Source organism: Ascaphus truei, chromosome 11, assembly GCF_040206685.1.
Source record: "Ascaphus truei isolate aAscTru1 chromosome 11, aAscTru1.hap1, whole genome shotgun sequence".
Classification (NCBI taxonomy): Eukaryota; Metazoa; Chordata; class Amphibia; order Anura; family Ascaphidae; genus Ascaphus; species Ascaphus truei.
In genome coordinates, this window is record NC_134493.1 from 48,490,583 (window position 1) to 48,518,569 (window position 27,987).

General features: G+C 43.5%; 1 protein-coding gene across 2 annotated transcripts; it reads right to left on the reverse strand.

Annotated features, from left to right (window-relative positions):
• GSPT1 (G1 to S phase transition 1) lies at nucleotides 1-27,958 on the reverse strand. 2 transcript variants are annotated; one of them, XM_075566126.1, is made up of 16 exons: nucleotides 27,836-27,958; nucleotides 27,454-27,655; nucleotides 16,939-16,986; nucleotides 15,854-15,895; nucleotides 14,156-14,383; nucleotides 12,478-12,511; nucleotides 12,052-12,129; nucleotides 11,092-11,272; nucleotides 9,197-9,351; nucleotides 8,679-8,819; nucleotides 7,144-7,237; nucleotides 6,063-6,143; nucleotides 3,976-4,149; nucleotides 3,553-3,642; nucleotides 2,658-2,826; nucleotides 1-510 (listed from the first exon to the last, which is right to left on the reverse strand). In XM_075566126.1, the coding sequence occupies exons 2-16, from the start codon at nucleotides 27,641-27,643 to the stop codon at nucleotides 458-460; spliced, it is 1,758 nt and encodes a 585-aa protein (XP_075422241.1). In that variant the 5' UTR covers nucleotides 27,644-27,655; nucleotides 27,836-27,958; the 3' UTR covers nucleotides 1-457. The 2 variants fall into 2 exon arrangements, with proteins under 2 accessions (XP_075422241.1, XP_075422242.1); XM_075566127.1 differs by lacking the exon at nucleotides 27,836-27,958 and having other exon boundaries at nucleotides 27,454-27,769.
• Nucleotides 27,959-27,987: the final 29 nt, after the last annotated feature.

Below are 27,987 nucleotides of genomic sequence, written 5' to 3' on the forward strand. Positions count from 1 at the left end.
AAGGGTTTCAAATTGAATATTTTATTAACATGGTAGTTGTCTGTAATATGTGTTCACACACTCGCACACTTTGAATGGTCTGCCTAGAATTAAGATGTCTTAATATGCTCTCAGGTGCGGAAGGGATAATATTGCATGTGAAAAAAAAAAATATATCTTAGGTTTTCATTATTGTAGGCAATTTTGTCCACATCACTTATGAAGCTATTGCCAAATCTCTCCAAGAAAGCAGAATTTAGAAGGGAAGAAAATAAAAAATAAAATGTTCAGGGAGGGAAATTCAGTGGCATAGCAAAGCTCTCAATATGAGAAAGCTGACAATGTGGACTTTTTGTTTGCTGTGGAATTTTGTTTTGGGGAATAGTTTGTCAATGGGCAGAAAGTAAGAAGGCGGTGTGAAGTAGGCTTCTGTAGAGTCAATTTTCCTCACAGTATTGTGCAGGGTCGAGAAGAATGTTTAGTCCTTTTCTGGAACCAGTTTTAAGACCTTTCCAATTGCAATGGTCTTACCTAGATCAAAAGAAGCAGACATTATTTCAAGAGTTTTCATATTCTTACAGCAAATAAAAATATCACTTGAGCACATTCACGTCTCAGACAGGTTGGCAACCATCATCTCAGCATACAATGCTTCCACTGCAGCCAAGGATCCGGGGTAAGTGTAACCTTTTGCGTCAGGTCCATTTTAACATGGATCCCTATAATCTTATTCCTGCCGTATTACACCGCTTTCCAGCACAGCCTGGGTTACAGAAGTGCAGAGCCAGTAACCCTACTCACAGACAGCTATTTTGACCTTTTGGGTCTCAGTGTGAGGCTGGTTATACCGACTTTGCAATGGGAAACTGGAATAGGTTTCAACCAAACATTATATCATTTATGGTGGGTAAAAAGTAACAAAATCCCTCCACCGTACAGTGAACACAATAATATCCACCATTAGCTTTCAATAATACATACTAGTCTCAAGTATTTTCCTGTTGGGCCTATCAATTGGAAAAACAGTGTCTCACAGTTACTTAAACTCTCAAACTCCAGATACACCAACAAAATCGGACTGGTGCTAGTACACACGGCAGCCCAGACAGTTTCTTTAGAGCCGAGTATAGCAGCGTATGCTTGCTATCGCTAATGCAGAAATCCCCCCCACCCAAACTGAAGTACCAACATACCTGCCCAGACATGCTGCCATCAGTCGTTTATGCCTTTATACATTGTTTTACTGTGTTTTCACCCGTTGGCATTAGAAATCATGACTATTTGGTTAAATAACTTTACGATTCAGTATACAGGCATACCCCGCATTAACGTACGCAATGGGACCGCAGCATGTATGTAAAGCGAAAATGTACTTAAAGTGAAGCACTACCTTTTCCCACTTATCGATGCATGTACTGTACTGCAATCATCATAAACGTGCATAAATGATGTAAATAACTCATTTGAAACAGTATCTATAGTCTCCCCGCTTGCGCACAGCGTCGGTACAGGTAGGGAGCCGGTATTGCTGTTCAGGACGTGCTGACCGGTGCATGCGTGAGCTGCCGTTTGCCTATTGAGCGATATGTACTTACTCGCGAGTGTACTTAAAGTGAGTGTCCTTAAACCGGGGTATGCCAGTATTAGCCCTTATGACACGCAATGAACGGCACACCGTATGTTATATCTAGGGTTCCAAGCCTGAAGGAGTTGTGACCAGAGAACTCTTGTTCCTCGAGTCATAGGCGGGCAGGGCCATGTTATCACTACACCAGCGAATACATAATCCTCTGGATGGAATGTCTCTGGCATGCCATTCAAGTCTAATAGCGGTAGCCATTATAAATTCCCAGGGTTCTAAAATAATCTCCAGAACGCAACTAAGGCTGCGGCCACGCTGGCGCTGACCACGCTCATACTTGAGAGCGGTGACGTCACCAGCTCTCCAAGCATGAGCACTCGCCTGTCCGACCTATATCGCAAGCACGTTGCAGGCAACCTGAGCGCGCTCGAAAGTCATTTTTTTTGTTTATCTAAGCGCCGAGGGTGGGCACCGCGCACACTGCGTGAGCGGGGACTTACATATATAGATATAAGTAAAAGCAGCTAGCGCCGCCCCCACAGCGCTAGCGGGGACGCAGCCGTAGCCCGAGTCCATACAAGGACAGGCCGTGCTGACGCTCAGCGCTGAGCCCCTGCATCCTCAATGAGGATGCCTTGAGAGAGGGCTCGCGCCAGCGTCCGCAGGCGTGCGGAGGCTTTGGAGTTTTCAGCCGAGCGCCAAGCTGTTTTTCAGCGCGCTGTCGGCTGAAAACCTCCAATGAGAGTGGGGCTGCGTCAACGTCACGGCGCCGTGACCTCGACGTCAGTGCGTCGCGGGCGATTGGCCCAGCGACGTCACTGCCCCGCCTCCCTCAGTCTCCCCCCACCTCCGATCGCGGCCGCTGGCTCGCCTGTATGTGCGTGGAATCGCACAGCTTCTGCAGGCGAGCCTCAGCGTCCGCGCGGTTCAGCCCGGCTCCCCCCCTCTATGGCCCGGGCCTTAACAGACACACAATTTGCATCACCAATGGCAGAAACAAATTGCTTCTTGTTTAACTGTTCTGGAGGCAGAGGGGATTATGGCTGTAGCCACGTGCATGCGTGTATACCAAAATAACGTCAATTATAACACCTACCTTCGTCTCGCAAGGTAAAGCGGCCCATCTGAGGGAAATCTTTGAATGTTTCAAGGCAGATAGTTCCCGCTGTCTTCAAGCGGGCAATGCATACTTGATCTTGTTTTACAAAGCGGGGTCGCGTCTTACTTTTTTCCCCTGATTTTTTGTCTACCAAGCAGATTAAGGCCTTAACAAAAAGGAGAGCAACGTGTTAGCCATGGGAAATAAAAATCTCATTAGTTCGTACATTAATTGCCATTCGCATAAGGAAGGTGCAGCTTCCATGTGTTACCAAAAACATATAGAAGACAAATCTCAAATTACTGTAGAACTCTACTACTAGCCAAGATTAACATGGAAAGAACATTCGGTTTCAAGGAACAGTTCTGGCAATGTTAAAAATAGGATTGAAGCATGGGGTCTCCGGAGCGGAACTGCATTGATTTCAGCTCCGGGAACCCCCTGCTTCCTGAGATACTTGCCTTCCGTAGGTGGTGCCGGTCCCTCTGCACAGTTTAAAGCTCCCGCATCACGAGCCAATAGGAAGACAAAGGATGACGTTGCGGTTTCCTATTGGCCCGCAGGACGTGGGACTTTTAAACCATTATATTGATAACCCGGCCTTGGCTCCTACCGGCAACACCTTTACAGGTAAGTATCTCAGGAAGCAGGGGGGCCAAGAGCTGAAATCAACAGTTCAGCTCCAGGAAACCCCTGCTTCAAACCTTTGAAAAAAAATTAAAATAATCAGAAATGGACCGCTGCACTTGCCAGTTATGTTTCTAGGTGGTACGCCAGTATTTCCAATTAATGTGCATAGTTCTAAGGGTAGTAAACAATGATTAGAGAACATTATAAAATCAGGGGATAGCTGAGCAGCAAAAGCACACTTAAAAATAAAATGTAAACATACTGTTATCTCAACTTCTTCAATACAGGTGTGAATATGCAGCACTGCGTTGTAACCCGGGCAGATGATCGATTTGTGCTCAATGATTACGATCTGCAGAAAAAGAAAACATGGTTTAAGATCGTTTTATCATCAAGTGCTGTGTTCGTGGTGTTAAATCTGAAAACTTAGACCAGATAGGTAAACGGCTCTTACAGAGAGGCCAAGTGCATTCAGAAAATACTACCCTGGATAACAAAGGCTCATTTAGCAAACTAAAATACATATAAATACAAGATAGCATTAGATACAGAATATAGAACTTTAGAATGACTGAACATGTCGTAGCCCACCACTGCAATTCAAATGTGTTTGGATTATTGGTTAATACTTTTGATCAGTTTGTGGAAAGCTGATGAGGGAAGCCTGCATCTCAAATATTTTTACCTGGGCATCGAATGTGCGTCCAGAATGACAAACGTTGTTTGGGTCACAAAGTATAAATCCTGGAAGGATCTCTTCCTCTTCTATTCCTTTCAGCCGGAGCTTCAGATTTTCACCTGGTACTACATGCTCCGTCTCTACTTCATCAGAAAGTAGACTGAGAACCTCTACGGTGTGCTGCCAGGAAAATGATGCACGTTAGTATGCAACATACATACGGATGTTCTACACAAGTTATTCCCAATAGGGGCTTCAAGAAACCCTTGGGGTTCGTAAAATGTCTCCAAGTGGTTTGCCAAAAATAGTAAGACCCCCAAACTGCACCTTAGTGAGGGTGGAATTGCTGTCAATTACAGTAGGAGATTGCAAAGTCACTCTCCACAAATGCTTGGAATCTACAGCTGCAAGGCATTGTGGGACGTTACTTTGGCAGTCCCTGCAATAATTGACAGCTATACGCCACATGCTGTCTACACACAGGTGCAGTTTGGGGCCTTAAGTGCGAGCTCAGAACTCTGTACTGCCTGGGGTCACACAGTTTTGTTAGCAATAGTCAGAGTAGACGAGATTAAATTAAGGTTTTAGCAGAATTTGTATTTATTTTTTTGCAGGAGGTGCACATGGTTCAAGATTGGGAACCACTGTTCTACACCATAGAAGCCCTCACCCTTACACCCAGGCTCATTCTAAGTACAGAGGAAAGTGTTAAGATTCTGCGATTGGATCTTGGATAGTTACGAGTCCAACATTTTTAGTTCAGAGGCCTCAAATGAGGAAACTATCTTTTAACTATTCACGTATTCCTTCAGCAACAGATGCTTAATTCCCATTTGCATGCACAGATCAGTACAAAAAACACAAAAGTCTTAGGTTTGCAGGTTTGATCGTGGAGCTGTTGAGGGATCGAAGTTTAAGGGTTGATTTCTCATTGATGACGATTGATTTTTAGGACAAAATAACTAAACTCAGGTCCTCTTTTTTTTCTTTAAACAAAAGCAGTCCATTGGTACAAAAACAGAAGGTACCTTTTTTTAAATTAATATTTAGTTTTGACCTTGACCAAGAATGAATGCGCCTTAATTGAATATGTAGCCGTTTGCAGCACTGCTTACAAACAAACCCAAGAGATTATCTACAGATTTTCATACAAATCAAGCAAAAAAAAAAAATACAAAAAAAAATAAATTCAGCAGCATCTGCCAACGACTCACATTATACCGACACACCCTATCCATCTATAATTGGGTAATGTCATTTGTTTAGTACTTAAAGTAGCAACCTGTCTTGCTAGGTTTGTTGTTTTACACATTTTTCTACCTTAGAGACACCAGGTGAGGCCCCGTGGAGCAGACACATGGCACTCCAAGCTATGGAGATGCCTCATTTCGGATTCTGAATTTTGAAATTCCCATACAAGAATACTTGTCTGTGAGAAACATGACGGCCAATGGGGTCAGCATCCTTCGGCAGCCAATAGAAAGCTGTGACATTGCAGCCTCCGATTGGGTGACCTCCACAACAGCATTGTTTCTGCGTACTGGCAAAAGTACCAAATTAAAAATATTTCAGCAATCAAGGATACCCCAATGTTTTGAGTGCCACTACTCAACTCTGGAGGCCTTGATTCATATATGGGTGCAACTCCCACCTCCCCATGATTTGGGGATACAGCCATTTTAAATTAAAAAAAATTCTAAAGTGCACTGCAATAATTCTACCCCCCTTAATGTTAAAAAGCAAAGGACCAGACAAATACAGCAAAGAAAACAAACCCCACTTTTTGGAACAGGTATTTTCGTTTAATCGTGGATATTACCTGTATTTAGTGCTCTCTAAATGAAGGATTGGCCAATTACCACTCCGTGCCAAAGTAATTAAGGATAACACAGATTGTAGGAAAGGATTAGCTAGTGCCCTTCTCAGTATGTTATTTAATTCACTGTAACTCCATATAATATGAAACATTTATGATCCAGACTATTAACCATCCCATATTACAGACCCATGGGACAGTCAAGTGAGTGCACCTTGTACTTTAAAATATTTATATTGTTAGATAGTAATGAAATGAGGGAAAATAAAAGAATCACCTTGTTCGGCATCATTACAAGCTGTTGTCCTTTACATATAGAGCCAGCTTCTAGCTTTCCCAGGACCACCGTTCCCATATCCTACAAAGGAACAAACAAGTTCTATGCTACAGACCTTCAGGGAAGTTAATGATTATAAGTTGCTATTAAAACATTGCCAGTATAGGCCAATTTCAGAAAAGAAAAGATGCAACAATGGTTAAATTATTAGCGGTCAAATTGACTCATTCGGAAAGTAAATACAACCATTTTAAAGTTATTAGCTGTAAAAAAAAAAGCTATAAAAAGTAACTGCACCCCAAAATTGCTGGTACTGAACTAGCTATTTTTCCCCCTTTACAAGTCCTGCTGGTTGAAGACTCAGTGGCAATAACCGTTCAAAAACAGGTTCACTGATGCAAAGGAGGGTTATCAGGTGCATCTGGGTGTATAAAGAATATACCAGCTGTGAATGAACAAGTAGCTGACTGCCATTACGTCATCCAGCCTGTGAATACAAGAATCTAAAAACATGACTTCAGTTTGTTCATTTGAACTTTTAAAGTCTACAATATTGATACCTACAGTTAAGGTGCAAAAGATTACTCTTGTTGAAACTGAGCTGTACAAGATACCGATTAAAAGTCAATCATCCAATTGTATCTTTTTTAATAAAAGGTTTATTTTGTCATTGAAATAAGCCAAAAGCCTGCAATAGTGTTCACATGGCAACCTGTGCCGTTTATTCTAACTTGCTCTGCCCCAGCAGGTGACAGTGTTGCATGTAGATATCAGTGAAGCCATCTTATCCTGACCCGATCAGGTTCTTTAAAGTGTACTAGTGGGAGATTACCAGCCATAATGGTTGTGTTACTAAAAAAAGGAGCTTAGATCCTATAGTTTAATCTGTAAACACCATCAAAACTAGTGGTGAAATACGGTTTAAGATCTTATAAAAAAAAAACGTAATAAACATGCAGGGGTAAATTAAAGCTTTAAACCCCGATGTGACAAACCATACCAAAAAAAGAAAATTCGTTAAGATAAATTTGTTTACGTATGAAATAATCATAATAGCCATAAAACAGACAGTTTCATGTACCTTGTACTTATCCACAATTGGCAGCCGAACAGGTCCGTCAAAGGATCTGTTGAAGTTTGGCAAGTTATCCAGATAAGGGATAAACGGTAACCCACTAGGAAAGAGAAAAGGGAAAAAAAGGGAAATGTTCCCATAAATGTTCCAAAATACCAGTTTGAGAGCCTGAATTGTGCGGTTCTATATATACTGGCTATAAGACATGGTACTGATGGCAAACTAATGAGCAGTGAGAATCCTACTCCTTCAGGGAAGGCCACATTCATTTAGTTATAAACAAAACCAGGGGTGGCCAACACCAGTTCAAGGGCCACCAACAGGTCAGGTTTTAATTATATCCATGCTTCAGCACTGGTGGCTCAGTCGTTGACAGCCACCTGTGCTGAAGCAGGGATATATTTTGGTGGCTCGAGGACTGGTGTTAGCCACAACTGATCTAAACATTCTCTGCTATAGCACAATGAGTCCCTGCCCAGTACATCTTACAACTCAATTTTGATGCCTGAAATACAGATAAACGGAGTTGCTCTAAGACTGTATGAGTGCGGACTGTTTCTATCTGCGAAATACAGGAACTTATACTTTTGGTTTTGTACATGAAGGCAACAAAAGAGGAAAGAAACTTAAGACATAAGGTTAACCTTCAACTAAAAATACAAGAAAGGGATCTGGAAATGCAGTGAAGGAGCCATACATGAAATAGTTGCAGCACGCGGTGGTGACCCGTTCCATGTTACTGAGCATGCCTATTAAAAACACGTCTGTTCCAGAAGGCTCGCCAATAGAAAAAGGAATCCAAGCCTGAACTTTATAAACCAAGGCCATACGCCATAAAATATATGTATCCAACCCTGGGCTGCCGCCATGTGTGGATGGAAATCAAATGTGACCTTCACAGGTCCGGATAAAGTAACGGTGGCTTTTGCAAAACAAAAACGTGCAAAGCTTGAGACAAATATCCTTTAAAGCAACAGTCCTGGAGAGGTGTTTGAGGTGTAGGTTTGAAGCAGGGGGTCTCAGGAACTGAATCGTGTTCAATTTCAGCTCCGGGGACCCCCTGCTTCCCGAGCTAATCATCTCAGAAAGGGATGCTGGTAGCAACCCAGACAGAGCAATCAAAATGGCGGCTTAAATGTCCTGGGGGCCAATAGGAAGCAGTCAGTCGTCCCTTGCGGCTTCCTATTGGGCCGCGTGACGTAGGACCTTTAAACTGTGCAGAGATACCAGCACTCCCTTCTTAGGAAAGTATCACGGGAAGCAGGGAGTACCCGGAGCTGAAATTAACGCGGTTCAGCTTCAGAGACTCGCTGCTTCAAACCCATTTATTACTTTTAAAGTGTCGAGGTGTTGCCAGGACTGCTGCTCAAAAACAGTTTATTTCACCTAATCAGCAGCAGTGTGGAACACATCCACTTCATTTACCCAACACAGCTAATGCAACCAGCTATAACCGAGCATATGTTCATCAGTGAATACTGAGCAGGTGTCGTTCCGTGACTATACTGTGCATCAAGTTAAAGGTTTGCTTCTGGACTTACTTGTACCATACGCAGAAGTCAACCGGTTCCTTCAGATTTGCTCCAGTGAGCCCTGAGCATGGCATAAAGTGAATATCTTTTTTGGGATTGAAACCAACTTTCTTCAAAAAGGGCACAAGCTTTTCTTTACATTCTTCATATCTGCGAATAAGCAAAACATTGATGGGATAGGAAATAAGGCATTGTAGGTAGCATTAATAGAGTCACTTATACAAATAAATAAACTCATGTAGAAAAATTGATAAAGTGGATTCTAAAGTTGAGAACACATCAGGTGCTTATCCAAGAAGTCCAATCATAAGCTCATTCCAGATAGGGCTTTATGATGTCACCTTTAAATGAGTTTTACTACTTTTAAAGCCAATTGAAGGTAGTCATTATAGCCATCACAAAGCTAGGATAACACCGCTACAGATAGCAGACACCAATGTTACAAAGGACACGATTCAGTTCCTCGTGTTCTTCCGCAAAGCATATGTATTGCACTTTCAATATTGGAGGCTTTTAGAAGAACATACCGGTCATTGCTCCAGTTCACTGTTGGATCGTCCATTTTATTAACAAGAACTATTAAATGTTTTACGCCAGCTGTTTTTGCCAACATGGCGTGCTCTCTTGTCTGCCCTCCTTTTTCAAATCCGGTCTCAAATTCTCCTTTTCTTGCAGAGATGACCTGCATTAAAACAATCACATGGTTTGGGAGTTATCCGTCACCGTAATGCTCCAAGAATCCCAGCATCACATGGGGAATTCAACATTTTGGGAAACACCCAAATAGTGTAGAAACTGGGAGTTTCAAAGTTAGGCACTCAGTACCTAAAGTTGGGGGGGAGGAGGGGGAGGAAATACTACGAGTTTCAGCTTCCATAGTTGAGAAAAACATTCAAGATTGGGTAATGGGTATTTAACTTGGGGCCAGGGGGATTTAATGGCAAAAGTGTGTAGTGTAGAGACAAGGAACCATATTTCCCCAGTGTTGCCATTTCATAAGAAACCTGGCACCAGAAGATGCCTTAAAACCCATTCAAGTGAATGGGACACAAGTGGTCTTCTGTCACCAGAAGACATCCTATGGAGCAACATCGCTTAATATGTCTTCAAACGTTGGATTTGTGAGAATGTTAACATTTTTCTTATAAAAATATTTGCAGAGCACATTGGCTACAGCAAAAATCTATTTTTGTTGTTTTATTAGAAAAATGCGAACATCCTTCACACGTCATGAACATGTGCGTCCCTATTCAATAAGGTAAATTGGGGTTTAGGCAGCCAATGAACATCTGAGAGCATGAAAGGGCAACCCCCAGCACTCTGGAGCGCAAGCATGACATACAAAATGTTCTGGAAAAAAATGAATCTATGTTTTAATACAAAGTCCTCACATCAGACAATACACCTCAGAACATGCCAAGAACACATCTCAAACCCCAACAGAAAACTATGGGAATGCATTGTGAGGGAACATATAAAAGGTGACAATACCAGGGCATTATGGTCTAGATTTAGGCTATTTTTTGCAGTGTTTCCTATGGCGATTTTGTTCTCACAATATATTCCTGTTTATATTTGTTAGTGAGATGTATGGAGATAGTGTTCTCAGCATGTTCTTCGGTATGTTGTCTGGTGAGAGGACTTTCTATTCAGAGAGATTGTTTTCAGAACATTTTGTATGTTATTCTAATGTACCGGAGTGCTGTGGGTTGCTCTCTTTCATGTATACACCTTTGGAAGATTCTTACCCACGTGCACCACTTCTAATTTAAGGGAGAATACTCCATAATCGTGCGGTCTGACCCTACTGACCACCGGAGAGCATTTTCGATGCAATAACCTGCATGAGTTTAACAATTTGTTAAAACTACAAAGGCAAGCAGTACGCCAGGGACTGAAAATTGCAAACCTCAAATGAACAATGTGTTCATCTTTTGGAAAGCAGAAACTGCGCGTATCTTAAACAAAAAATAAAAAGGGTTGAATAATGTGCTCTATACAGGGGTGCACAAACTTCTGTTCGCGCCCCTGTCTGCTCACCCCGTCTGCTCATGCTCCCCTCCTTAACTGCTCTGGCAGCATCATGTCACGACGTCATGTTGCCATGGCATACGCGTCGCCGAAGAACTGGCTGCGAGCAGGTATGAGAAGTTACAGAGGCCTCGCGCCTCCCCCGGCATCTCATTTAAATGTCTTGGGGAAGAGCGCGGAGCCTCTGCAACCGCCGCACCCCCTCCCCCCCCAGAAAATTCCGCCGCAGTTTGCGCACCCCTGCTCCATCACATGAAAATTCCCATATTCAGTGAGTGCTGCACATCTTTCAGATCAGATGTCATCAACTGTTTACGAGGGCTCAGAGCCAGATCAGACATCTCTGTGATTTATGATGGTTACATCGCACGTGGCTTGAAGGATTCCTTACCAGCACAGCCAGATCAGCTTGAGAGGCACCGCCAATCATGTTTGGGACAAAGCTCTTGTGGCCAGGGGCATCAAGAATAGTGAAGTGTTTCTTCTCCGTTTCAAAATAGGCACGGCCAACTTCTACTGTTTTACCCTTGTCTCTTTCTTCTTGGTTTGTGTCTAAGGCCCATGACAGGTACCTATGAGCAAACGTGGAGAAACAGAAAAGATGACAGACGCACAATGACACAAAACACACTCTGCACTACGGATTCACAGCAAGGAAGAATTATTTAGCTAACTCGTGGATAGCGGCATGAAACGCAGGACAAAGCACCACACTTTGGCATCAGTACAAAGCATCTCACTAGATAATAGGATAGATTTGCACATTGTTGCCAACTTAAAACAATCTTCAGAAGCTGGCACCTTTAACTTACTCAGAAAATGACAAGGATTATATATCTCTATATGAACAAACAGCATACAAATAATTGCAAGAAACACTTCATTTCAGCTGGATCTTCCTGAAGCACCAGAACACGCCGACTTATTTGGCATGGACTTTTTTTTGTACTTTTTCAAACCGGATGCTTCGTTTAGGAAATAAGCGCGTTTGAAATTGTGTTAGGGAGGTTAAAATGTAGCTCCCAGGACCCAGTGCAGGCTAAAAGTTACCATGGTAACTTTCGATGATGGGAGTTTAAAGAACATGATCGTCAATGCCAAGAAACAGGACATGCGCAGTGGCAAGGTGGCAACATTGTGTGTTAAGATCATATGGGCTTCTGAGGAGATTGCAGCTTTAGAACAGGTAGAGATGCTAATAAACAAGTGGGGTAACAGATCATTTCTACACTACATACGTGACTGCAATTACTAGCGAACGTAAACTTGTGAAGAGACTTTAGGATAAGCTGCGGTTGTACCTCGGGCAGAGGCTGTGTTAGTGGAAATATCATTTTACAGTTTTTCCTACCAGGTTTCTCTATTTTTCTCTTTAGCTTCTCTTTCATATTTCTCAAGTGTTCTTTTGTCAACCATGCCCGTTAAATACCTAAAAACACACAAAAACCAGATTAAAGTCAAACCAAACTACCAGACCCCTCAAAAATACAAAGCCTGACAAAATATTACGTGATAGAATGGTACGTTCGACAGTACAATGGTTTATACATGTTGCATTTATTTGTAAAATATGAACATGCATTCAATATCAAACCTCAATGAAAATACGAGTATAAAGTTGTACACTTAACAGCACCTCTATCCTTTGGAGTGAAAACATTGTTGCGCAAACCATTCAACGCACGATATGTTTAAAGCCGAGCTGACAATTGTAGATCAAGCTCACGGAAATATGAATATTTAAAGCAAATATTAACAGAAATACAAATTTACTTACATTATTTGACCCCCAATGGTCGATTTTCCAGCATCTGAAAGAAAAAAAAAAAAAGTGTCCAATTTGTTATGGATGTTCGAAATGCAAAAAAAATTAAAAAAAATAAACCACTGTATTAATTCATGCTTTTTGTTTCATCCACCTTCAGATATTTTTCTGAACAATGTATTCATTATAAAATGTCTAATGCACAGTAGCAATGAATTAGAATGAAATCTCAAGTTTACAGACGCATGGGAAAGGTGGTAGGTACCTAAAGGGCCAATGCATAGGAAACTGCTTAATCGTACAGTAAATTGCTGTACAAACTTTTTGCTTAGAATGTAAACCATCCTAAATTCTGCAGAAATAAGCATTTAAATATCGGTGAAACCTTTCTATAGGGACTATAATTACACGTATTTTTGCCCAAGTGTTCAGGAATTCTCTTCAAGATGCCCTCCCCAAGCGTAAAAGTGCTGCCCTATACATGACCAAGCTAAACTAATGACATTGAAGGGATTCGTTAGGTTAAAAGCAGGCGATTCAGCCTTTGGAGAAAAACCATTCTTCAATAATTATTTGAAGTTCATCCTGGGAATGTTTGCACACCTGAATTATAGGGTTGATTTTAATGGTTTCATCCATGTTTGGTCTACCTTTACCCAGTTGCCATTTTTAATTGGTCCTTCGATCGAAGGGAATTCATAAAAACAGATTATCACTGGGGTGGAGCAAAACAGGATTGACATCCATTAATGATCTCACCAATTAAAATAGATCACTTGCAGTAGTTCAGTTTAGTCTCGTGTGGGATTTCAGCTTTCAAAGAGCGCGGCGGCAATGGTGAATAAGTCAGACAGAAAAACAACGCCTTGCGAAAAAGGAGCAAGTTCCCAGGACAGGGATATTTTGGTAGGAGCCATAAAAATGGTACATTATAAAAATAAATATTTACATGCAAACATTTAAGAAACAGGCGAGCAGAGTTCGATTTAATACTCTATCCATCACCACAAAGAGCTGCATCGTAATTACCTATGACTGGTATAGAACTATACCTGCAAAACAGTCAATTCCATATCATCATACCCATCAAAACAAGGACATTACACACATCAACTCATTCCAGTCTGTGCTTCTTAATCAAACAAACGATTAATATAAAGACTGCACATTGTGTTTACCCGATGACTACCCACTAATGGTACATTGGAAGTGGAACACATCAGTCACATCTATACCAAAGCCATGAAAACTAAACCTGTAGTTTTAATGAGCAGAACGCTTGTTATTTATGGACTTGCACCGTTCACTCCCCCTCCTGCCAGGGCCTATAGGACAAGATAGTCGCTGAACTGGGGATCTTCCAGAGACGAGACTAAAACCGTAATACCACAGGAGACACATTGGAGATAGTAATGAAACAAAACACTTGTTACGGCTTCAGTGACACCACAAAGAAAATAATTGTGCAGAAAGTTAATTTGTCATGTTATTCAAAAGCTACTCCACATGTTTCGTAAAAACACAGGAAGGCCGATGTGGAATCACTACATTGCCGTCAATTTTTCCATATACAACATTTCTCACCAGATAAATAGAACACAATCTGGTTTAGGCCTGAATATGCATTAAAGTGATATGAAGCTCATCGTTTTGTAATAAAAAAAAATGCAGTTGCCCTAGACCAACATACCTACATGCCCGATGAACACCACGTTAACATGTTCTTTTTTAGGGGCGTCTGGAGGTGCCATGACTGTTTTGGGCATGGGGATTTCCTCTTCTTCCTCCATCATTTCCTGGGCGCCTTCTTCATTGGACCCGCCATCACCCGAGAAACCACCTCCAGGCTCCGCTTCGCTGGGCTCTTCTTTGTGGTCCCAGGACTCTTCGGGGGACATTTCTGTTTCCCCGTTTTCTACTACAAAAAAATTGAAGGTCAAATACATGCAAATGTGCTGCAAGAGACGCACCAGAAACAGCCTGTAACACACGACAGGGAGCATAGAGAGGTGTGTGTATACATGTAGCCAGACAGTTCTCACTGTCAGGGGAAGTCGCGGAATCACCCAGCAGCAGGAAATCTCCAGGTGTGGGGTCCCTTTTAGAAGAACAGCCCCCCACCCTGCTGCTTTAACTTCAGAGCCGCAACGTTTTGCTCATGCGGCTTCGAGGACAGAGTCTGGCTACATCTGCATATACACACAAAACGCATCACTTAATTCCCCAAATCTAATATTGGAGGAATATTCCCCCACTATATTTTCAGGGAGCAGTTTAAGAACGTAATGTAAAACTCCCCTTTTGGGAACGCCACATGGTTTTTCATCAATGCAACACATATTGCACATTCGGAGAGATCTGTGGGCGCGCTTTTACGACCAAATCTGAAAAACTATTGCCAGGTGTTTTAAATTGTGAAAACCATTCAATATCATGAAAGACGGTATTACGTGATTCAATTGTATTGCAACATCGAAAATGTTACCAAGTGGGACTGCAGCTTTAAAAGGCTAAGCAACTGAATCCTCGTGTCTGTGCACCATCTCTTCGTCTGCACTAAAGTGTCCCCCCTCACACCCAATTCACACCTTACAGCTTAGCACTATTTAGCTGCCCCATCTCTCAAACGTTCTAGGTTGGCAAATAAGGCATTCACACGAAGCTTTAACCTGAACAAGCAGTTCTATGCTACTCTACATTCTAGCAGAGTTTCGGTGCCCTACTTTTCAGGAGACTACTGCTCTGACACAGAATTAAGCTTTCATTCCTGCTGACATCACAGAACGGAGACTCGGGATTAAAACCAACACTTTTGCAGCGGTAAGTAAAAAATAACTTCAACTGCAGATTTTTATTGTGTTCTGTGCCAGTTCAAGTAACAGGAGCCTCCCTTCCCCTCTCCTACAGTGAAAGCAGAACTTGCATTTCAATTTTCTACACATGGCACATGGCACATGCATTATATTTAATATCACTATTTATATACGCAGCTCATAACATAGGGCAAGAAAATGTGCTACCTCGCTAGAGTTACAGGGCTACAATGTCTGGCTTCAACGCTAGGTCATTGTATCACAGAAAACAGAACACGGGCCAAGTACTTAATCGGTTGATGTGTTCAGGACCAGATAATTCCATTATATTTCTGCAGCCACTGAATGTGCAGCAGCTGTATTAGTATTAACTACAAGGCCTTGTGCAGTTAAAACGCGGTTATTTGCAAAAGAAAAAAAAAGGAATTTCAAGGTTTCAAATAATGCAGCCAAAAACAAAAGACTTCACACAAATTCAAACAAATCAGGTGGGTAGAATGAACAAATACAATGTCATTGAAGATTACAGAACAGACTGAAAAGAATGCAAGAAGTGGAGAAGTAATATAGCTTACCGACAGGCTCGGAAACCTCCATGCTAATGGCAGTAATGGAACCTGCAGGTACAATTGACGACTGTTAGTGTATTGCGCGTAGCAAAAACACACACTGCTTAGAAATTTTACTTAAGTGCTACAAGTAGCCCCCCCCAACTGGGCAGACACCGCAAACTTGCCCACACTAAGGCTGGGGCCATAGAGGGGGTAGCAGGGCTGAGGCGCGCTGAGGCTCGCCTGCTGAAATCTGCGCGATTTCATGCCCATGCAGGCGAGCCAGCGGGCGCGATCGGGAGGCGGGGGGAGACTGAGGGAGGTGGGGCAGTGACGTCGCTGGGCCAATCGCCCGCGACGCACCGTGACTTTGACGCTGCTCCGCGCTGATTGGATGTTTTCAGCCGACAGCGCTCTGAAAAACAGTTTGGCTGTCGGCTGAAAAATCCGGCTCCTCAGCACGCCTGCGGACGCTCGCGTGTAACACCTCTAAAGACATCCTCATGGAGGATGCAGGGGCTCAGCGCGGAGCGTCCGCGTGGCTCAGCACGGACGTGCCTTCTATGGACTCAGCCTAAGCCCTCTCATATGATGGGCTCCAGTCTGTGCGACAAGACCAGCATTTTAACATACTCAAGCAGACAAAAATATCTCAGCATTTATACCCATAAAAAAAAGGGGTACTCAACTCCAGTCCTCAAGAACCCCCCCCCAAAAGGTCAGATTTTCAGGATATCTCCACTTGGGGAACAGGTGGCTCAATCAGTGGCCGAGTCGAAGATACACATGTGCTGAAGCAGTGAAATTCTGAAAACCTGACCTGTTGGAGGGGTCTTGAGGGTCTGGAGTTGAGAACCCCTGCCATAAGAGGAGTTATTCCATGAGACAAGGTCACAAAGACACCCCAAAGGGGTCTTTAGTTACTGGAAGGGGTCATACGGGATAGGTTAGGAAACATGACCGTCAATATTATAACTTCATAAAATTTTCTGATAACATTACGAGGAAGAGTTGCTGGATGGATTATAATGTATGGGGGGGGGGGGGGGGAAATCAAGTCGTTGACAGAACATTAAATGAATGCAAATAAGAGAACAGAATAAAGTTACCTTCTGAAGACAGGGACTTTGTCTCTTGTGCAGAATTATCAGTTGTATCTGGGGGAAAAAATTTAAAAAAAAGTTAAAACAAGTTCACTTTGTTTGCCAAACATTTATTAGCACAACCTGCCATTTACTGGTGTCAAATGTTTCCATGATCCTGCATCTTACCATATTTTTTTTTTAATATGCATTTTTTCATAAATAAAATTGCTACGATTAATTTATTTCAGTTCAGTAGTTAAAAAAAAACAAAAACACAAACCCCCCCCCACTTGTTTTACACTTGAGGTGCTGGTTTCACATGTCAGGTTCACAATTATTTTGTTGCAATTGGAATCAGGGAGTTAAATGTTCTGTGTAAACGGCTATAATACCCTCTGTATGATTTTTTTGTAATTATAAGCCGTTTTGTAATAAAACCAGAACCAAAACTAATTACATATTTACTTTGCTAAGCTAATAAAATGTAAAAAATATTTAATATTATGTCGAGACCTGGGACAGTTGACTGAATATTTTGAACTGAAGCATCCCAACTTTTATTATGAATACATAAGCAGTTTGAACAATTTGCACACACCGCAAACGCTGTTTTGCATGGCAACATTCAAATGGTTCACTAATCCTCTGAAGCACAAATCATATTATAAAAAGTCACTGATTAATGGAATGTTGAATCCAGACCACCACCAACATATTGTAGGCACAAACATATCAAGTATGGCACAGGTTCTCAACGAGTCAGGTTTTCAGGATAGCCCTGCTTTAGCTCAGGTGGCTTAATCAGTGGCTCAGTCCTCAACTTGGGTCTTGAGGACTGGCACACAGAACCCCTGAAGTATGGGTAAGACCATATTTGCAAGGAACTTATTGGGACCATGGCTGTTTAGGCAATGTAGTCACTGGCTGCTGTACAAAGCTTTTTGCCTTGGTCTGAATCAGGAACCCAAATGACTAACCTTCATTTACCCGAGTTTCCAAATCAAACATACTAGGTCACTACGGTGGGTTACAGCAGCTCAAGTTGTACCATCATAAGCAACATACATGGATATCAAGACGCCTATGCTAAAAACAAAGGCCTGGTTACAAAGACTTGATTATTACGCCTACCAGTTGCCATTGTTTGGTCTGGCTTGGGAAAATAGTCAGCTCCAAATAAGAATGGCAAGCGAATGTTCCCGAAGCTGTATCAAAGAATCCCAAAACAGATGCATTAGGTCAGAATGACTCAGAAAACCTGCTCACCGCTCCACTTAGTGACCGAGTTCTGAAGAAACCATATTTATAGGGTCTTACAAGAAAAATTCTCTAGAAGCTGGATTTTTTTGCAAAAAAAAAAAAAAAAGAAGAGGGGTTAGGGTTATCTGCTTTGTCCTTACAACACAATTACATAATAAACTATAATTCTGCCACTATACTCATACTACTTAGAGCAGCACCTCCCTGAACTGCTACGGCATTCGTTACATGATTGCATGTCAAAGATGGGATTTTTCTTAATCCCCAAAAATAAAAGTATATACAATTATTTTGTTTAGGGTACTGAATACTAGGGTATTTTGCTTTAGTCCAGCAAAAGCAATTGATGGAGAGAGTGTGTGTGTTTCCATATAGGTAGATATAATTGCAGATTTCAGAACAAAACCAACAGAAAGTTAGGAATTTAATTGCCCCAGAAAAAATTATGAATTTAACAAATTAATATGATTTATTTTAGGGGTGGCCAACTCCAGTCCTCAAGGATCACCAACAAGTCAGGTTTGATCCCTGCTCCAGCACAGGTGGTTCAATCAGAATGACAGCCACCTGTGCTTAAGCTGGGGTATACTTAAAACCAGACCTATTGGTGGTCCTTGAGGCGGCCGCCCCTGGTTTATTTGGACTGTATGCTGCTGGAAAAGGTTACACTGCACTTATCTGTGAGAACAGACATAAATCAATATTTCAGGTATGTCAATACTCTGAAGGTTATGACTTTACAAGGGAACTGTAGGCCGTTAGAATAATTGTACAAAGTTAGCAAGCATTAATAAACAATGAACTGGGTTCATTTTCAGGATTGGTAAGGAAATTATAGATACATTACACAAACTTTGATCGAGTAAAGTGTAGTCTTGCTCAAACAAAATAGCAAAATGCAGAGGTTGGTGGTAATCAAACGTAGCTTTTCCTTAGAAACCACATACGTTTTATATCGATTATATACATAATGCAAAAGATTACAATGTTTAAATGGACAACACAATCTGACCGATAACCAATATTCTGGGAATTTCCCAGAAGAGTGTTCACTATGTAAATGTAAGAGGACACAATGGTCCCATGATACATTCAGGTTATACTCCATTCTAGTACAAAACTTCATAATACCCCGTCAGTCTATATAATTCCCTGAAGTCTCATTACATACATGATCAGGGAGATTTATATAAACAAAAAAACAGAGAGAGAAGGTAATTTCACTAGGAGAACGCTGCAGGTTTCACGTGTTCACTACACCGCTACATAAATACGCACGCAAAGAGGAGCGGCGTGGGATGGAGAGCTGTCCATCGACATTGGTAGCGTAGTATACTATAGTATGGCGTTGGGTCAGTTAGCATATGGCCTTACAACTCAGTGCGGTGACTGACCAACGCCATGCCATGCTACCAACGCAGACTGCTCACATTGGGCCCAAGCACCAAAACGTTATTCATGTTTAAATATAAACAACATTTGTGTCACCTTCATTTTTCAAGCCCTTCAGTTGCAAACTCAACACCTGCATTTTAACCTCCATCTATCTTGGTTGAAATTAGATGGAAGATCTCAATTTAACTTACTTTTTGAATTGGGAATAATTCAGAAGCAGTTGGTCACAAACAAGAACATGATCACTGTTTGTACATCATAAATACGCAAGACTGCAGTTGTTGTACCATTTCCAGTCTGTGCTTCCCTCAGAGGGACTCTTGCAGTCTGCCCTTTCATTAATTCATGCAAAACAAGCAAAACATTTCCACCATTCTTTACGTGTATATACTATTCTCACAAAATATATACATATTCATTCCCACTACACTAGATTCTCTCTTTTTTTAAAATATCTACATTTGACCCTTGTTGGTTGCCCTCCTTGCGGGACAAAAGGACTGATTGGACCTGCCAATTTGGGAATCTTTGAATGATCCTTCCATTTTTAGCTAGTTGGTTCAATTACTTTGTGGTGTCAACCATAATTAGCACTTGTATAAGTGCATGTAAACATTCCCCCCACCATATCACAATTCACTTTGGGTTGCACTTTTAACTACTGTTTTTTATCACATTAATTCCTTCCTGCATCTGTCACTGAGGCCTGAAGACCATGAATAATTTATCATTATGAAAACCTAGAAAATATATGGTTCTTATACAGAGCTGTACATATTTACAGATGCGAGTCCCTGTCCCCAAAGAGCTTACAATCTAATGGTGATGCGAGTTACAGGGAAATAGTGACTTGCCCAAAGTCAGCAGAGTGGAGATAGGAATTCAAGCCAGGTTAACCCTTTGCAAAGGCCAAGTTCTGACGTCTAAGCTGCCCATTCAGCCCATATTAGTAAATACATTTTTTACATGTGAACTAGAAAAAGCTGACTTTTAAACGATTTTAGCTACACTGTAAAATAAAGTCACAGTTGTCTTCACTAGTGAGTTATAGTATTAGATCCCTTCATGTTGGAGGACTTCTCCCATGTCTGCAGCACGTTTACATAACTTTAAAGAAGTTAACTCTAGATAAGGATAACCTCAATAAGCCCCCATTCATTTTCCTATCTCGTGTTATACAGCTGACCCTGCGCGGCCTTCACTTAACACCTGGAGCGCTGCATGACAAAAACCATTAGCTAAAAGTCAGGCTGCGACACTGCAAAAAAAAATTAACTCATGTCGAGAGAGAGGATTTCCCAAATGATTGCAAGATTACAGAGGTTCTTCCCTTTGAAATTTAAAGGGGGACATCAGCCGTTAGAAATTGGTTAATTCCTCTGAAATACCCATGGCATCTTTCTGCTGTGGCTTATAAATCTCTAGTTATGGCAGTAAATGTTTGGGGTCGTGCATACATTGGGGCAGTTTTGACGATCTTGGGATACAGTGTTTTCCCCATAGTTATTTAAGACATGCTGGAGGTGGAGCCTATGGGAAGGTCCTACAAAGTTTTGTAACTTTACAGAACACCACCACTGAAATAAGACCCCCTTAATCCAAGTTTCACAAAATAGACATTAATAAAATATAGTGCGCGCTATGTGCAATTAATACACAGTTTCTGGTGCTTTTACACTGCTGAAGAACGTCACAGATAATATACTTTCATGTTCTGGTACTTTTAAGGGTGCCGAGTATGGAGATTGTGTAGGTGTGAAATCAAATTAAGGATTTATGCAAGTTCATAGTCACTTAACTATTCAATTGATCTTTAGCACATGGACTAACATTTCTGTAATATGTGAAAAAATATCAAATCATGGAGATTTATAACCTATATATCCAGCTGAAAGAAAAACATGATTTGTCTAGATTTAAGTTTGAAGAGGTTAGCCATGTTGTGGCGATTACATTACCAGAAATGCATACAGCTCTCATGAACAAATCCCTTCCTCACTCCAAGGTTTAAATTAAACCGTACCAACATTCTTCCTAAACATGGCTTGCAGTGTCTATTCCATTGACATGAATCTATATTCTTCAAAAACCCGTCTGGATGCGGAGCCCAGTATCCAAAAAGCCACAACTAGAGAATGAGTCTGCAGATCTAGGCTACGAAAAATGTTATCAAATCTGCTAAGTTTCGTAGACATTTTTTTTTTGTACTGTAAACTTGTTGCATTGAATAATTCCAGCGACACGTCGTCCTGGCAACCCCGACGTAAAATGACGCCACGTTACCATGGCGATGTGACGTCACATGACCCCGCGCGTCATTTGATGCCGGGGTCAAGCAGGGGGGTGGGGGGAGAAGACACGCAAGGCACCGAGGAGAGCAGACAGGTGTGCACACAGGGAAAAGTTTGCGCACCCTGGAATAATATATGGAATATTCTTGATAACAAGACAAAAAATGCCAAGCGCTACATCCAATGTGACAAAATACATACTGGGGGTTCTTGAGCTTGCTGGGATATTGTATGATTCTTGAGAACATGTTTCATGCCCTAATCCCTTGTCTCAGAGCTTGCAATTGAATTCCATGCCATAGGCAGATTGAGATAAAGTTACTTGCCCAAGGTGACCTGACCACTAGATTACTCGTATAAACAGGTTTATTTTGAAGCCCCAGACCCGATTTATTTCTAATGCACCACAATAGATTAGAACTGTACACTAATTTTGGAAGATTCGCTCACTATCCGCTGACTTCTCTTTGTAGCGCAATGCATGCCCAAATCTCTAATGGGGCAATGACCACTGGTTAATAAACAATGGATGGACTTCAATGAATTTAGCCGGCCTCGCAAAGATGAATGGGCAGAGATTTAAATGTATCCTCCTGGAAAATAAAAGCTCTAAAGTGGCTGACCTGGAACTGTATTAGTGGTACCAAGTATCTCACACTAAATGCTTATTTTCAGGAGAGATTTTGATCACAAACAAAATTTTAATTTAACGAATTACAGTAAAGACCAACACTTAAGCACACCACTATTACAGTTACATTTCAACATGCACAACTTTAATTTCATTAGTTTAAGGCCAGGGCGGAAAAAAAATAGGCCCGAACCATTAAAAACTGATTTTGGCTTTTAAAGTGTGATCCTATGAATAGTTTAATATGTAATTTTAAAATAGCACCAGTCGATAGCCAAATATGATAACTAATTGTAAATAAGAAATATACATTGGGCCATAACATGGTTACTGACAGTAGAATTAGACTGTTTAAAATAGCATTCCATCGAATGGGAAAAACTTACAGAAAATGGTATAGCAATGTTTTATTTTACCTTCACACACTGAATCTTACAAACAAATTCAGACTATAGCCCTCACTTGCAGCAAACGGAAGCGAGGATGTCAAATAAGCAAAATAAAATGGCAGCCTAGAAGTACTGTGGTGTGTTGGAAAAGTCTGGTACTTCAGAAGGGTACTTGATCACATGCTCAGCTTTCAAATGATGGTTGCCAAATGTAACCCACACACTGTTGCTTCAGAATACTACTTTAGAAGCTATTCAGGACATGGTTGTAGGACAGACATGGTGCAGAGTATTAATGAAGGAACGTCACAAATAGTGAGCAGCAGCATTTTAGGCAAAGTAGGAGAAATTCCGGAACAGCAAATACATCACAGAGAACAAAAAGTGTACGACTGGCCACAATTTAAAAAAAAAAAAATCTTTAGTGCTGCGATCTGCAGTCCTTCGTGAATCACAGAATCTGGGGCTAAAATAAAACCTGTAGATAACTACCTTATTTATGTAACAAGGCCAATATGCATGACTCAAACGTTAATGTGCCTTGAAGCATGAAAGATTTTGAAATTGAGCTCATCTTCCACATAAACTGTACTTGCAAAAGTGAAAATTACATGATTTAACTTTCAGTTTTAAAGGAGCAATATTCTGTTTTTCTTTTTAATAACTCTGTAGTATTCAATAATACTACCTTTTTTCATTTTAAAATTCAACTCCTAATGCCATTTTTAATCAATCAATACACTGAGCATCTTGATTTGTATAGCCAGTTTTAGCCCACCCCCCGAGCAGTGCAAGGTCCTTGTAACACTTTCCGGTTTGTGATCATTTGTTGCCAATATTCCCAGCAGTGTGAGCTGCACATTAACAATAGGTAATGTTATCATAGGATTTATAAGAATACATTGTAGCTGCTGAGTTACACTGAATGAAGGATTGATTTGAAACGGAAAGGCGGCCATTTAGTGAACCCTTGGAAATAGGATTTTGCTGATTGATCATGGGAGAACCAATCAATCCACAGTTAAGGTAATTTCTGTAAGACGTAAATCCACAGACAGCAGGTAAAGACCCGCACATTGTAAAACATGAATTAGGTCTCACCTAACTTCTTGGAATACAAATAGATTGTAAGAGGTAAGTAACTAAGTCTAACCTCTCATCGGTCTTTGAAAGAGTCCAGATTATGGGTAATAGACTATGTGGCGCAGTGCTGGCAACTAAATCTAATAAAATGGGACATTTTGCAGATTGAAGGCCACACGTCCATTTACACAAGTTAAAAAAAAAATAGATACATTAAGTGCCATTCCGCATACAAAAACAGAATGGTAGTGTATATTACTGATATTTTTGGATTGTCCACAATTTAACCCTAGGTGGCCCAAGACTTTGGGGGTTTAAACAGCATTATGTTTCATTTACACCAACTTGTTTATGACAACCATATACTTATTTCTCCTGCAGCTGAACAATTATGCAGAAACAAGACATCAAAGTAGGATTTGTCAGGGAACTGAACTTGGATGTGTCCATCATAAAGCACATGTTCCTGCAATACTATCCTGAGTGTACACTGAAACAGACTGAAAATATTTTTTTTTAAATGTTTATTTACCCAATAAAAAAGTTTGAAAAAAAAAAAAAAGTGTCAAAGTTTGTGTGGCACTGTGTGTCCTGCAGGTGATGGGCTCAGTAAGAAAAAATGACTTGCATGGGAGATATATTAGTTTGCTTCATCCCATTGATTTATTTCAAAATGTTTCTATTCTTGGTGGGATATGCCCTTTGCTTTAAAAGACACTGCAGGCTCTTCATGGAATCCCTGCAATATAAATATATATTTTTTTTTTTTATATACAAATATATTTAAAAAAAAAAAGTGAAATCCAACCAAATTAACCAGATTCAGCTAAGAAACAGTATTCATAGTCTCCACGTCCCTACTAGACTAAGTTGTTTGGGTCAGAGACCTCCTTCCTTTTGTCTGTTTGTGTTAACACATGTATGTTCTCTTATCCAACAAGGTTATTGCCCGCTCTGCCATACAAAAGATAATTATAATAATCAGATCTCACCATGTGACTCCCTGGGTTAGTATATTAGCATTATCTAAGTATATCTAATAAACGCATTGATGATTTCATTGGGGCAAACAAGGCCATGAATCACCCTAATAAGACAGACGACCTAACAAAATAAAAATTAGTGGTGAATTAAAGCACTGGGTGGATCCATCAACAGGTTACCTGAAATTACAGGGGGGGCACAGACGACACTAAACATGTCCATGAGGGGGGCGGCACGACCACACTAGACATGCCCATGGGGGGACGGGGGAGACACGGCACAACCACCCCTAGACATGCCGGGGGGGGGCGCGGCACGACCACACTAGACATGCCCGTGGGGGGGGGGGGCACGACCACACTAGACATGCCCGTGGGGGGACACGGCACGACCACACTAGACATGCCCGTGGGGGGGGGGGGGGGGCGCGACCACCCCTAGACATGCCCGGGGGGGGGGGGGGGGGGAGGGGGGGGAAACGACCACCCTAGACATGCCCATGGGGGGAGGGGGGGGAGAACGACCACCCTAGACATGCCCATGGGGTGAGGGGGGGAGAACGACCACCCTAGACATGCCCATGGGGGGAGGGGGGGGGGGGGGAGAACGACCACCCTAGACATGCCCATGGGGGAGGGGGGGGGAAACAACCACCCTAGACATGCCCATGGGGGAGGGGGGGGAACGACCACCCTAGACATGCCCATGGGGGAGGCGGGGAACGACCACCCTAGACATGCCCATGGGGGAGGGGTGGGAAACAACCACCCTAGACATGCCCATGGGGGAGGGGGGGGAACGACCACACTAGACATGCCCATGGGGGAGGCGGGGAACGACCACCCTAGACATGTCCATGGGGAGGGGGCACGACCACCCTAAACATGCCCATGGGGAGGGGGTACGACCACCCTAGACATGCCCATGTGGGGAGGGAGGGGGGGTAACGACCACCCTAGACATGCCCATGGGGGGAGGGGAGGAACGACCACACTAGACATGCCCATGGGGAGGGGGCACAACCACACTAGACATGCCCATGGGGGGGAGGGGGCACGACCACACTAGACATGCCCATGGCGGGGGGAGGGGGCACCACACTAGACATGCCCATGGGGGGGAGGGGGCACAACCACACTAGACATGCCCATGGGGGGGGAGGGGGCACGACCACACAAGACATGCCCATGGGGAGGGAGGGGGCACGACCACACTAGACATGCCCATGGGGGGGGAGGGGGCACGACCACACTAGACATGCCCATGGGGGGGGGGGGGAGGGGGCACGACCACACTAGACATGCCCATGGGGGGGGAGGGGGCACGACCACACTAGACATGCCCATGGGGGGGAGGGGGCACGACCACACTAGACATGCCCATGGGGGGGGGGGGCACGACCACACTAGACACGACCGTGGGGGGGGGGGCACGACCACACTAAACACGCCCGTGGGGGGGGGGCACGACCACACTAGACATGCCCGTGGGGGGACACGGCACGACCACACTAGACATGCCCGTGGGGGGGGGGGGGGGGGGGGGAGGAGGGGACACGGCACGACCACCCCTAGACATGCCCATGGGGGGGGACGACAGGGGCGGCACGACCACACTAGACATGCCCATGGGGGAGGGAGAGGGGCGGCACGACCACACTAGACATGCCCGTGGGGGGGGGGGGGGAGGGGGGCGGCACAACCACGTTAGACATGCCCGTGGGGGGGGGGGGCGCAACCACGCTAGACATGCCCGTGGGGGGGGGGGGGGGCGCAACCACACTAGACATGCCCGTGGGGGGGGGGCGCAACCACGCTAGACATGCCCATGGGGGGGGGCGCAACCACGCTAGACATGCCCATGGGGGGGGGGCGTGCAACCACGCGAGACATGCCCATGGGGGGGCAACCACGCTAGACATGCCCATGGGGGGGGGGGGGCGCAACCACACTAGACAGGGGGGACACTAGACATGACGGGGGGGATGACACTAGACATGTGTATACAAAAGAGTGGCATTCACCGCTGATAAATTAATAAAAATAAAAACTAGTGCATATACCAAGTGATATGGAATATATTCTATATCAAAACGTGAATAAACGACATACATGCGAAGATGGGGGGGGGGGGGCACACACTAGACATGACCATGGGGGGGGGGACAGGGGACAACGACACTAGACATGACCATGGGGTGGTGCACACACTAGACATGACCATGGGTGGACGGGGGACAACGACTAGAAGTGACATGGGGGGGGGATAGACTAGAAATGACCAAGGGGATGGGGGGTGTTATATAGGAAGCGGCAGCATCAGGGTGTCTGACACCCACCAGGCTCCTGCCTCGTGATCTCCGGACCTTGCCTGCTCTCCTACGGAATGAAGATCAGGATTGAGACCTGCAGCCGGTGGTACTGACCCCCTCCCCCCCCCACGGCTCCTGCGCCACACCGGGGAGGGGGAGTGAGAGAGGCCCAACCCTCCCCCCCTGGATCTTTACCCTCTTCCCCCAGCTCGTCCGACGCTGCGTTGCTCTTCAGGAAGGACGGCACGAACACGGCGGCGTGGACGTTGGGCACGAAGGGCTTGGCGTTGACGTTGAGCAGGGCCAGGGACGCTTCGAGCTGGGCCTCCGGGGTGTCCGTGTCCGCCTGCTCCCAGGAATCCGGGGCTGAGTCGCTCGGGTCCATTTCCGGGTCTGTCTGAGGAGGGGGAGGGGAGTAAAACCGCTGACTGGACCGGGGGGGAAGGGGGGGTAAAAAGCTTTCCGCCGGGGGGGGGGGGCTGAGGAAACCGGCGCCGGGGGGGGGGAACCAAAAAGATAAAAGCCCCCGGCAGAGCGCGCGCTGCTGAACCTGCCACAAACCCGACTCAGCACTCACTCAACGGCTCCTCGTGTGTTGCCGCGACGTCGCTGACGTAAACCCGGCGCAGTCCGACGTGACGCACGGCGGAAAGGCCCTTGGTAGTTTTCTCGCCCTCCCCAGCCCCATTGGCTGGCATTGTGTGTGCAGCTCCGGGTGAACTACAACTC